Source organism: Primulina huaijiensis, chromosome 5 (genome assembly GCF_012295235.1).
Source record: "Primulina huaijiensis isolate GDHJ02 chromosome 5, ASM1229523v2, whole genome shotgun sequence".
Taxonomy (NCBI): Eukaryota; Viridiplantae; Streptophyta; class Magnoliopsida; order Lamiales; family Gesneriaceae; genus Primulina; species Primulina huaijiensis.
In genome coordinates, this window is record NC_133310.1 from 6,744,460 (window position 1) to 6,758,562 (window position 14,103).

General features: G+C 35.3%; 1 protein-coding gene across 1 annotated transcript; it reads left to right on the forward strand.

Moving 5' to 3' along the window:
* The first annotated feature begins 8,081 nt into the window (after positions 1-8,081).
* Positions 8,082-11,580, forward strand: LOC140977400 (uncharacterized). Its single transcript, XM_073442147.1, has 8 exons — positions 8,082-8,213; positions 8,523-8,932; positions 9,023-9,725; positions 9,833-10,221; positions 10,309-10,439; positions 10,519-10,594; positions 10,661-11,065; positions 11,162-11,580. Exons 2-8 carry the CDS (start codon positions 8,524-8,526, stop codon positions 11,578-11,580), a joined length of 2,532 nt encoding a protein of 843 aa, XP_073298248.1. The 5' UTR covers positions 8,082-8,213; position 8,523.
* Positions 11,581-14,103: the final 2,523 nt, after the last annotated feature.

Consider the following 14,103-nt stretch of genomic DNA (forward strand, 5'->3'; position numbering starts at 1 on the left):
TGATTTTTTGTTCTTTATAAATATGTTCATAATTATTGCTTATATGTATTTAATCTATGCCAAAGGACACTGATGAGAAACACTTCCAACACCAGATAAATTTATATATTCAAGACGAAGAGAGTATATTTTTTTCTAACGTACTTGCCTAGTTTTCGTCTTCGATGAACGATACCTTTACGAAAATGAAAATGAAAATGAAAATGAAAATGAAAATGAGAATGAGAACGAGAATGAGAAAAATAAATATTGTTTCACACGAAAAATAAAAATCTAACAATCTTATTTCATCAGATAGTTGATTCACTTTTACACTAATTGGAGTAAAAAATAATAATGTTATATTATTTTTCAATTTATTATATTGTTACAGTGAAATGAAATAATTATTTATGAAGAATACAATGTAGGTTAGATTGGGGTTTTTTTTTTTAATCAAAATATTATAGTTTTAATCGTTTATCTTATCAAAATGCCGTAGTTTTTAATCGTTTATCTTATCAAAATGCCGTAGCTTGTTTAATCGTTTATCAATTTAATGCATGTTTCGATTTGAAGATCGGTAACAGGTGAAGTACATCTTCAATAACTTTCTAATTATTAAGTTATATATCATAATTTCCATTTAAGTATTATTAAATAAATAGTTAATTTTTTTTTTAAATGTACGCACATTAAATAATTATAAATATGCATGTAATTCGTATATATAAATTATAAATATATGTAATATTTATGTATAAATAATTATCGTGGAATTATTTAACTCCACTCCCCCGCCCCTGGTAGACGCGGGGGAGTGAAATTATTTAATTTATTTAAAATATCATGCCCCCGCCCTGCAAGAGGTGTGGGATATTTTTTAAAACTTTTGATTTGAATTAATTATTGATGGCAAAAACTTGTATGAGACGGTTTCACGGGTCGTATTTTGTGAGACGGATCTCTTATTTGGGTCATTCATAAAAAATTATTACTTTTTATGCTAACAGTATTACTTTTTATTGTGAATATCGGTGGGATGACCCATCTCACAGATAAAGATTCGTGAGACCGTCTCATAAGAGACCTACTCATTATTGATATATCACGTCCAATTTAAAGCTTATTTCAATTTGATATATAAAAATATATCTTCTATGACAATCCCGCAAATTGTATAAAAATAAAAAAAAAATTGCTTTCTGAGTCACAAATTATTTTTATACGTGAATAGAATATGTATTTTTTCTTTAAAATGCATGCAACTTTATGCATTCAATATTCTTCTTTATCTATGTCAAAATATTTCTTTAACTTAGATGCAAAATCCATGAATTGTTGTTCTTGGTTAGATTGGAGGAGAAATTGGTTATCATTAAAGAAATCATACATGATTTCTAGTTCTTGAGATATATATCATAATTTCTGAAACTTATAATTAGTATGAATTATTTTTTAAAATTAAATGCAACTCAAAAATATTTTTCATATAAATCATCCGTAATTTTTTTGTCATAGTTGAAGAAACTCCTGAAGCCCAAGAAAAAAATTGATAGAGCCCATTGTATTAAGCCCATAGGATATATGACAAGCCCATTGTTTAGAATAATCTCGAGGAATCAATGGGTTACAAAAGTAGTGTATATATCTCTGCTCAATTGTAAATGCAAGTACAATAGAGAAATGAAATTCATATTGCGCATATCTTTCTTCCCTCTTCTGTTTTTCTAATTTGGTATCAGAGCCATCCATGGCTGACGCCATCTCCGGTAGTGGGTTTACAACTCACACCTCTGTTAATCCATCAGCCAATACAAGCTTCTTACTCGTGAACCCAGCTAACCAGATCAATTCGGTTAAGCTTAATGACGAGAATTTTCTTTTGTGGAATCTCCAAGTTATTGCTGGAATCCGTGGGTTGGGGTTAGAAAATTTCATACTCGAGCACCCTCATGTCCCTCCTAAAGTGGTTCATAGTGAGAACACTGCCGACGACGTCAACCCCCAGTTCATTACCTGGAGTAGACAGGATCAACTTTTATTTTCCTTTCTATTGTCTTCCATGTCTGAATCTGTCCAAAGCCAAATGATCGGGTGTGATACGTCCTCCCAACTTTGGCTTCGGTTATCAACATTATTTGCTTCAAGATCAAAAGCTAAGGTGATGCAATACAAGCTACAACTGCAAACCATGAAGAAAGGAAATCAAAATATGAAAGATTACCTAAGCAAAATGAAAAACATCATGGATACTTTAGCTGCTTGTGGTCACTCAATCAGTGAGGATGATCAAATTTTATATGTTCTCGGTGGTATTGGATTGGAATACGACTCTGTTGTCGTTCTCATTACTTCAAGAATTGATACTCTAGCATTATCAGAGGTGAATGCTCTTCTGTTAGCTCATGAAGGACGCCTGGAGTCTCATAACACTAACAATGAAGCGTTGCCTCACTCAGTTAATGCAACTACTTTTGCTCCTACTAAGAGGACTGATGATTCGTTTTCACCACGAAGCTCCTTTCCTCGAGGCCATGGTCGTGGCAGAAATACTCGGGGAGGCAAGCGTTTTTGGAACAACAACAATGGCAGACCTGTTTGTCAAATTTGTGGAGTCACAGGTCATGTGGCTGGAATATGCTATTACAGATTTGATGTCGAGTATACTGCCAAACCTCCAAGTTCCGTTCGATTCCTTTCATCGGGTCTCTTTCGACCACCACAACAAGGTCAGTATCGATCTCCTCCGCCTCCTTATCCATCAGCAGCTATTGCAACTACCACCTCTGAATCTGCAGGAGATGAGTGGTTGTTTCCAGATTCCGGAGCTTTTCACCATGTTACGAATGATCTTGGCAATCTCACACTTGGTTCCGAGTACACTGGCAGTGGTAAGGTTCATATGGGCAATGGTGCAGGTCTGTTTATCTCACATATTGCTGAATCTACATTTGGTTCATCTTCTTTTTCTCGACCCTTTCGTTTGAAAAACCTACTTCATGTTCCTCAAATAACAAAAAATCTTTTAAGCGTTCACCAATTTACCTGTGATAATAATGTCATGTTTGAGTTTTATCCTTCTTATTTTCTTGTGAAGGATCTACCCACGCGAGCTGTTCTTCTCCGAGGAATTTTACATGAAGGCTTATACAAGTTCAACCTTGGGCCACCTCATTCTACTGCTGCATCCCAACCTACATGTCTTCACTGTACACTTTCTGAAGAGTACTCCAGTCCTCATTCTTCACATCAGCATTCAATTAAGGCCTCTTCAAGTGTTCTAGATCAGTGGCACTATAGATTAAGCCATCCTCCCCTTTCTACTATTAAGCAAATTCTATCAAATTGTAATTTTTCGTTTTCCAAGAAATGAACGTATGCATTTATGCGAAGCTTGTGAACTTGGCAAAAGTCATAAACTCCCGTTTCCATCTTCTCAAACACAATTCTCCGAACCACTTGAACTTATTTTTGCAGATGGTTGGGGTCCTGCCCACACCCTTTCTCGAAATGGTTTCAAGTATTACATAAGCTTTGTTGATGCTTTTAGCCGTTTTACCTGGATCTACTTTCTTAAGTTAAAATCAGAAGTTGTTCAAGTGTTTGCGCACTTTAAAACTCATATTGAACTTCAACTAAACAAAAAAATCAAAGCCCTTCAGTCTGATTGGGGTGGGGAATTTCAAGCCATGAGCTCCTTCCTTCAAACCAATGGAATAAAGCATCGTGTCTCTTGCCCTTATACTTCGAAGCAAAACGGGGTTGTTGAACGAAAACATCGGTACATTGTTGACACCGGACTTTCTCTTTTAGCTCATGCATCAATGCCTTTATCCTTTTGGGATGATGCTTTCTCTACAGCAGTCTATCTTATAAATAGATTACCTACTGTGGCTCTTCAAAGAAAAATTCCAATCCAATATTTGACCAAAAAGCCACCAGATTATTCCCATCTTAAAACATTTGGATGTCTTTGTTTTCCATGTCTCCGTGATTATAATACTCACAAACTTGACTTCCGCTCAACCCCATGTACATTCATTGGTTACAGTGACAAACACAAAGGTTACAAATGCATTAGTGCTACTGGTCGTGTCTTCATTTCTAGACATGTTAAATTTCATGAACAAAGTTTTCCGTTCTCCAAGTCCCATGTTGTGTCTTGTTCCACAGTCACACCTCAATATTCTTTTTACTTACCAAAAGTTCCTGCATCTACATATGTTTTTCCTTCACATTTCATGACTCTACCTGTCAATGCCTCATCTACTCCTTATCTTCCACAATCGGCCGATACACCTACTGTATCATCTTCTACTTCTCTTCAATCCCAGTCAGTCCCTACATCAAGTGATACACTCTCCCCATCTCCTTCACCTACTCTCACAGCTCATGTGTCTCCCATATTGAATCTTCATCCAATGGTTACTCGCTCCAAGGACGGAATCTTTAAGCCTAAGGTTAATCTATCCTTGCATTCTAATATTTGGGAACCATCTTCTTTCCAGGAAGCAAGTACACTTCCTGAATAGTGCAAAGCTATGGAAGCTGAATATCAAGCCTTGATGCAAAACCATAACTGGACTCTTGTTGAAGCACCCTCTAACATGCCCATCATTGGCTGTAAATGGGTATTCAAACTAAAAACTAACCCTGATGGTTCCATCGCTAGACACAAAGCCCGTCTTGTCGCTAAGGGCTATTCTCAAACTCCGGGACTTGATCATACAGAGACATTCAGCCCAGTTGTGAAGCCCACAACCATTCGACTTGTTCTCTCTGTGGCTGTTGCTAAGGGTTGGAGAATTCAACAAGTTGACGTCAATAATGATTTTCTCCATGGTAGACTTACTGAGCTTGTGTATGTGCATCAACCCCCAGGTTTTGAAGCTCCGAACAACAACAATTCTCTTGTGTGCAAACTGAATAAAGCCATATATGGTCTCAAGCAAGCTCCGCGAGCTTGGTTTGCACGGCTCTGTCATACTCTCAAGCTTATGGGCTTTGTTGAATCCAAAGCTGATGCCTCCTTATTTGTTCAAACTCATGCTGATTTTGTCATTTATGTTTTAGTATATGTTGATGACATTTTAATCACAAGAAGTTATAATGCTCGGGTTCGATCACTCATTTCAGCCTTAAACAATCAGTTTTTCCTTAAAGATTCGGGAGATGTGAATTATTTTTTTAGGCATTGAGGTTTTTCGATCATTGGATAAATCAATGGTTCTTAGTCAAACCAAGTATGTGCAGGATCTGCTTCTTCGCACCAATATGAACAATGCCAAAGCCTTGCCAACTCCGATGACTTCAGGTCTTCGGTTATCTTGTAAATATGGGGATCCATTTCCTGACAGTACACTTTACCGGAGTACAGTAGGAGCTCTTCAATATCTAACCATTACCAGACCCGACATTGCATTTAGTGTCAACAAAGTCTGTCAGTTTATGCATGCTCCCTCATATTCCCATTGGAAGGCGGTCAAACGTATTTTACGTTACTTAAGTGGCACTCTTGGTTTTGGTATTCGTCTACATCATAGTTCTACGTTTACCCTTCATGGTTTCTGTGATGCCGATTGGGGTAGTGACCCTGATGATCGTCGCTCCACGTCTTGTTTTTGCTGGTTCTTTGGGTCCTCTCCTATTTCTTGGAGCTCCAAGAAGCAACTTATTGTATCCAGGTCTAGCACTGAATCAGAATACAGAAGTGTTGCAAATGCCACATCCGAGCTGTTGTGGATTCAGTCCCTTCTCTCTGAACTGGGAGTTGTTGTCTCAAATCCACCTATTCTATCGTGTGACAAACTCAGCACCATTGCACTCACTACTAATCCAGTTTTACATGCAAGAACAAAGCACCTGGAGCTTGATCTTCACTTCGTTCGTGAGAAAGTTTTGGCCAAACAACTGTCAGTACGTCATGTTCCTTCGACTGATCAACTTGTAGACGTACTTACTAAACCATTATCTACAATGATGTTTCATCGACTTCGGTTCAAGCTTAGCGTGGTTCTTCATCCCCTACTAAGCTTGAGGGGGCAAGTTAAAGAAACTCCTGAAGCCCAAGAAACAAATTGATAGAGCCCATTGTATTAAGCCCATAGGATATATGACAAGCCCATTGTTTAGAATAATCTAGAAGAATCAATCGGTTACAACAGTAGTGTATATATCTCTGCTCAATTGAAAAAGTACAGTAGAGAAATGAAATTCATATTGCGCATCTCTTTCTTCCCTCTTCTGTTTTTCTAATTGTCATGAGTAGATTTGATGAAAATTTGAAGTTATGGTAACCGCTGAAACACATCATCAATAACTTTCTAATTGTTGAATTATACATCATAATTTCCATTTAAGTATTACTAAATAAATAATTAAAAATTATTTTTAAATGTACGTACATTAAATAATTATATGTATGTAATTTGTATATATAAATTTTATATGTATGCAATATTTGTATATAAATAATTATATATACATTATATTTTTTATGCTTAAATATTATGTATATATGTCTGGGTTTTCTGTTAGCCGAAAGAATGAATTATCAGGTTTTAGATCTTCTCTTTTTTTTTTTNATGGATTTTATTTTTAATCGTAATACTCAACATGTTTTATTTAAATTGTTATTCTATTACTTGATATATTTATATGCAGGCATGGACACTGTTTCGATCATTTTATATATTGGTGGTAATGTTATCGTAAGATATGGAACAATTAATTATAGTATTAAAGGGGTGAAGTTAATTCGTATATCTAGATCTACGACATTATGTGAATTGATTGAATTAGTTCATCGGAAGTTATATATCGATGTCACGAAATCTAGGTTGAACCTTTCAACCATATATTCATATATGAACAAATCACGTTTAGTAGAAGAACATATTTTCCTTGATGATGATACTTTACAATTTATGTTGGGTCCTAATTCCGATGCACAGTGTACAGAGTTGTATATTGAATATGAGACCATCGAAGATAATGTAGTAACCAATGTTCTGGAGTCGTACATGCCATGTATTACACAAGGTCTAAGCCTGATAGGATTAGATCAACAAGTTGGTACTTCGACAACTGCTTTTCATGAATATGTGGACCAACCATATACATCCATGGATAATGGTGTTGTTGATTGGGATCAATATATTATTGGATGTGCGGATAGAGATAATTCTCTTTGGCAAAACAATATTCATGAATGGAATTCTAATACAGGCTTCAATGACTTATTTGATAGAAATTCCTCACAAGTAACTTGTGAAGTTTTCTCCATTTTGGTTGTTCAGGTAGTTCGGATATGTAATGGTTGTAGTGGCACCAGATGAACATCAAATGTTTGTTGATTTTGCATTACAAGAAAATCCAAACAATGACAACAAGCCTGACAAACCACCAGATGATGATTCAGACAATGAGGTTAATGAGGATGCATTCAAACATAGTTCCACTTGATGTTTCTAATCTGAATGAGATGCCACGATTCTTTAGTGTCGTGTATGAAGAAGAATGTACCGATTCTATAAGTGTGTCATTTGGGTTACAGTGTAGCTTCTACAATCTTGAGAAAGGAGAATTACATAAAAACATGGTTTTTAGAAACAAAAAAGAATTGATTGCAACTGTTAAAGACTTTTCGGTTAGACGTATAAAACGTGAGTATCGTGTTGTTGAGAGCATGGTTCATCGGAGCGGCCGGGTCAAAGCCGGAATAGCCGTTCTGGAATGGGAACGGCCCCTAGCGCGTCAAAGTTCCAGTACAAAATGTTGAGTGTAGTGTCACGCCGTTTTGTGTCGTGAAATCGGTGATATCTCGGCCGGAACGGAACGGCCGGTGCGAATGGAACGGTTCGGCTGTTCAAAATGAATTTGGATGAGCTTATGGATGAAGAAGACTTGGACGCACAGAAGAAATTTGAAAACTAATGAGTTGGCCTGTGGGGACAAGACTAGTAAAAGTTAAAACAATGGACCGAGAGTGCCGAGAGTAGGAAAAGAGGAGTAAGAAAAGAGTGTCAGACAACTTGCAAAAGAATCAATAATTTGTATCAATAATTTCAAGTCTATCTTCCTATTTTATATTAAGAAATCGTAAAAATCATCTCTCTATTTAAAAACCTCTCTTGTTGCTGCGTTTCTCCTTTGTACACAAATATTTGTAATCTGGATTTGGAAGCTTTTATTTGGATTTGGAAGCTAATTATCGACAAAGTTTAACTAAGGTGATATTTATTTTGAAGTATTTACGTTAATAATACTAATGTTATATATGTTCCACTACTAAATGTAGTTGATTATGATAAAAAAAAAAAAATAAAAATTTGTTAATTAATGTATTGTGGCCTTGTCGTATACTTAGTTAATTATGTATAATTCACTTAGTTAATCATTAGTTTTATTAAAAAGTATTTAAATTTACGTTGATAAATTATCTGTAAAATTATAGAATAAATATTTTTGGTTGATATTGTCAATTTAGAGAGTGAAAAAATGAAGTGGGTTGTGAATTTGTAAATTTAAGTATTTTGTAGAATGGCTCCAAAACCCGATATTGGTTGGGAGTTCGGTGATATGGTAGGTGATAATCGAAAGACAGTAAAATGCAAATTTTGTGAAAAAGTTGTAACCGGAGGAGTTACGAGATTAAAAGAGCATATTGCACACGTTACTGGAAATGTCGAAACATGTTATAAAGCTCCCAAGGAAATATCTTTGATGTTACGAAAACATCTCCAAGATTCGAAGGCAAAACGAAATTTATTGAAAAAGAAAAAAGAAAAAGTATTAGAATCAATACAACAAAGTATACATGGATTGGAAAGTGATAGTAGCAGTGAAGATGCTTCAGAAGATATTGAAACTCGAGAATTGCGAAAAGTCATGAAGGAAAGCCGTAAAACAAGCGTTTTTGAGGAGGAAATGCGTAACCAACACGGTCTAGGTAAACAATATATAAACAATATTATTAATTCGTGTGTACATACATTATTAATTTATTTCGCATGTCTAATCTTAAATTTTATAATTGTAGGATTTCCTGGTGCTAGTTCATCTTTTGGCCTAAATCCTGGTTTAAAAAGAGATATGCCTCGCAGCTTTAGTGTAAAAGATGGATCTCAATTACCATCAAAAGGGATTGACTCATTTATGTTTCCCTCAAAACGTAAGAGTATAAAAAATTGGTTTGCTGTTGAAAAAGTCAAAGAAGTTGGGAAAGCTGTTTCAAAATGGTTTATATACAATGCTATTCCATTCAATGCAGCAGATAGTGGACCATATTATCAATCCATGATTAATACCATTGCAGAGGCTGGAACTGGAATAAAAGGTCCCTCAGGACGCCAAATTGGTGGGGTTTATTTACAAGATGAGGTGGATGAGATAAATAATTATCTGAATACATTAAAATCTAAATGGCCCAAGTACGGGTGTACAGTTATGTGTGATGGTTGGAGCACGCGCAACAAGCATCCGATCATCAATTTTATGATTTATTGTGATCGTAATATGGTATTTCATAGTTCAGTTGATTGCTCCAACAAAACAAAGACATCTGATTTCATTTTATCTCTATTGAATAAAGTGATTGACGAGATTGGAGAAGAAAATGTTGTGCAAGTTGTTACTGATAGTGAAGGTGCAAAATTGATGATGGAAAGACCACATTTGTTTTGGTCTCCTTGTGCAGCACATTGCTTGACCTCATTTTGGAAGATGTTGGTAAGATGGAAAAGGTAAAAAAGTGTATTGAAAAAGCCAAACAAATCACAAGTTTCATATACAACAGTGATAAACTTGTGAATTTGATGAAAACATTTACCAATGATCGTGAATTGTTAAGACCAGGAATAACCCGCTTTGCTACAGAATTTATTTCTATTGAAAGTCTTGTTCGGCATACTTCAGATTTGAAGAGATTGTGCACTTCTGCGGAGTGGGAAGAAATCAATAATACCAGTAGAAGAAGAAAAATAGCCGAAAAAACTGTTAATATTATCATGGATGCAAGATTTTGGAAGAGAGCTCGTGATGTTTGTGCTGCAATGGAACCACTTGTAAAAGTTTTGAAACTTGTTGATCAAGACAAAAAGCCAACAATGTCAATTATCTATGAAGCAATGGATCGGGCAAAATTGGCAATAAAAGAAAATACTAAAGATTGGCAATCATATTGGGATGTCATCGATAATCGTTGGTACAATCAATTACACCAACATTTGCATGCTGCAGGTAACAATATAACTTATTTAAAGCATATAATCAAAGTCATTTATATATTTGTCATTCTAATTTGTGATTATGTAAATGTTATTTCAGCATATTTTCTAAATCCATTACTTCAGTATTCTGGAACTTGTGTTTATACTGATGAGGTCAAACGAGGATTAAAGGTTGTAATAAAGAGACTTGAACCAGACTTAAGTGCGCAAGCTTCGGCGATGAGTGAGGTAGAATTTTTTTTCTTATTTTTCCTACTATATATTTGAAATATAAACCATAATGATTTTTTCTTATTCTTTCTTGTAGATTAAATTATTCACTGATCAGACAGGTGAATTTGGATCACCACTCGCAAAAATGGCTGTGAAAAAATCTCTCCCAGGTTTAGTATTTTTCAAAAGAATTTATAATTTACAAAATGTATATAAAATTATTTTTTTTGTATCAGCTGAATGGTGGAATGACTATGGTGACGATGCTCCACACCTTAGAAAAATTTCAATCAAAATTCTAAGCCAAACATGCTCATCTTCGGGATGCAAGAGAAATTGGAGTACATGGTCTCTTGTACACACAAAGCTTCGTAATCGTTTGGCTGTAGAGAAGCTGCACAAATTAGTTTATGTTCATTACAACATGCGGCTCAGGGTACGAAATTTGACATGTAGAAAAGAAGAAGATGACTATTACAGTCCGATAGACCTCAATCACATTTTTCATGATGATGATATCTTAAGCGACTGGATAAGGGATAATGAACAGCCGGTGTTACAAGATGACGATTTGGCATGGCTAGATGAAGGAATTCAAGAATTACATTCCGATGAACACAACACAACTACTAACGATCAGAGTCGTGCAAAAAAGAATAAAAATGTTCAGAAGTCAACAAAATCAAAAGAAATAAGAATTCTATCTAGAGATGATGGAGAAGATAGTGATGATTCAGATGATGGAAATGATCAACAAGGACTTGGAAAGAATCATAGATCACAAGATACAACGCATGATCAAAGTCGTCACGATGACCATCATATCCAAGGTATGACATGGGCAGAAGGTGATGAAAATTATTATGCAACACAAGATACTGATCATGGTTATCGCCCTTGGATTGAGGAACAACGTCGTTTCTTGGCAAGTTTGTCAGAATTCTCTAGTGCTAGTGATAAAGAACATTCAGCTGGATCTTCTCGACCATATATGGGTGTCGAAGAACATATAAGATGCCTCAGATTGGGGGGAAACCGGAAAATTCAAATGAGAGATAATTATGGATCGATGAGTTATAATTTGGACTCTCAACATGTTGGGTATGATCTGATTGGAAATCAATNTAAGGAGCGGTTTTGGACGTCGTGGTCCTGAGTATGGATCTTCGAGTACGGCTGCTAGTTCTAGTGGATATCGTGGATTCGGGTATTACAGTCGACGTGACGAAACACTTTTACAGAGTCATTCATCTCATTCCAATGACCACTCATCCACCCAGTCAAATCAATATCCCTATGGACAACTTGGTGATAATTTATATCGATATCCACATGTTAGAAATCAATTTGATCAACTGGATACTCAGGGAGAAAATATTGATGATTTAGCTCCTCCCCGTCACTCCTCATGGTATTAGCTCTGGTAAGGTGTAATTTTTACGATATATTTTTTAATGTGCTAGTATTGTAAAATAATTTGTATTGAATTATTAATTTTAATGATTTTATATATTTTAATATAATGTAATTTATATATTTCTACAAAATTGATATAGGTCGTTTTTACGTGTTTTATTGCATTAGTTTAGTGAATGTTTTCATCATTATTGTGTGTGTTTTATGCATATTATGTCATTTTAGTATTAGCATTTGCATTTGATCATAGCTCACTTCAATTCTAAAATTTGCAGGTAAAATACGCAACAAGCCTTAATTGACTATATTATTTTAGTTGAACTTTTTTGTGAAAGTTTGCTCGATCACAAATTTTACTAACATTTTGAATTATTTTTTTTTTGTAAGTCCGCGCCGCGACCGTTCCGTGACGAAATATTGGAACTGGAACGGTGGTAGCCGCGACGAGTCCTGCGACAGTTCCGACGAACCATGGTTGAGAGCACGCCGACTATATGGAAAGTATGTTGAAAGAATAGGTCATCGACATGGATTGTGGATGAGGGCCTACGAGCTTGTTTGAAAGCAAATCCAGGTTATTTAAAATCACTAAATATGGTGATCGACACACATGTATCTCTAGCCAAGTTGGGATTTACCACAGAAATCTTGACAAAAACACGATTGCCTCGGATCTAGTTGGTATTGTTCACTGCAATCCATCTTGTGAGATTAAATATGTAAAGCAAATTATCAAAGACATTATGGTTATGAGATTTCATATGCCAAGGCATGGTACAATTTGAGGCGTGATGTTGAAAACATATATGGCACATGGGAAAGCTCTGTTCATAGTTTCCCAACATACATGGTTGTTGTTATGAACTACAGTCCTGGTACAAGTGTTGAGTGGAGGTATTTTCCAACATGCAACCCTTCAGTAAAAAATTTAAACTATGTTTTTTGGGTCTTCCAACCATGTGTAGATGGGTTCCAATATTGTAGTAAAATTATTAGCATTGATGACACTCATTTACATACGAATTATAAATACAAGATGTTTATTGACGTAGGTTTAGATGCCAACAATCAGGTACAACCCTTGGTGTTTTCACTTGTGGATAAGGAGAGCTATGATTTGTGGAAATGGTTTCTGGATCTTTTGTGTGTGCTTATCATTCAAGGGCTACCAGGAGTTTGCTTTATCTCTAATAAACCTCGGGCCATCATTAGTGCTATCGAAAAAAATATCTCAGTTTAATCATCCACGTGGTGCACACCGTTTTTTCTTAGACATGTTTGCTCTAATTTCAACTCACAATTCAAAAACGTTCATTTGAAAGACCTTTGTTGGCAAGCAGGATCACAATATCAGGTTCGAAAATTTGACTATGTAATGAATGAATTAAGAACAAACAACCGAGGGTATACATGGATGGAACCAGCTGCTTCAGCAGTGTACCTGACAATTTGTTGAAAGAAAAGTAGACATTTTGCAGGAACATAAGCTCGGCCAGGGATACAGGGATGGAACCAACTATTTTGTTGTGAGCTAAATGTTGGATCTCGGTTCTCTCGTACCCAAACCGCAGCGGAAGTTTAAAATTTTTTTTTATTTATTTTGACAATCAAAATATTTGTTTGAGCACTCGTATGATTTAAATTAAATTAACATTCATAGGGCGTTAGATTTAATACCTTTGGTGAAATAATTCACTTGGCTCCAACTACTCTGGTATTAGCGGACGTAGCTCTTGTTGTAATAAATCCTTACGAACTTTCTTCGATCTCTGAATCAGGTCCACGACCGGATTAATTGTTCTTCTTCTAATTTGCACTAAAAAATTAGAAGACATTTTGCGTAGAGATAGAACACGAAAAATCGATTCAAGTCGAATTTTTCTTGTAACAAGGAAAATAAAATCGAGAGCAGCCTTTTTGGAATTCAGGAGAGCCGAAACATTGTTCTTCACCTTAAGATTGCCGAATGCATGCTTTTTAAATGAGGATAAGAAATCCTTATTTTTAATACTAATTATTCATTAACTTAATTAATCCAATTAATTGTGTTGATGAAATATTCTTATTTCATGCCAAATCTTCGGTCCCATCTATTTCAAAGCTTCGGTCATGCCTTACAAAATTTTCAAGAAAATTTCGAAAGATTCTTGTGCAAAATAAGAATAATAAAATCCTTAATTATTTTCTAATCCAACCTTTACTTAATTAATTAGATTAATTAAATATTTATGGATTCTAATTGCATGTCATATACATTAGCCAA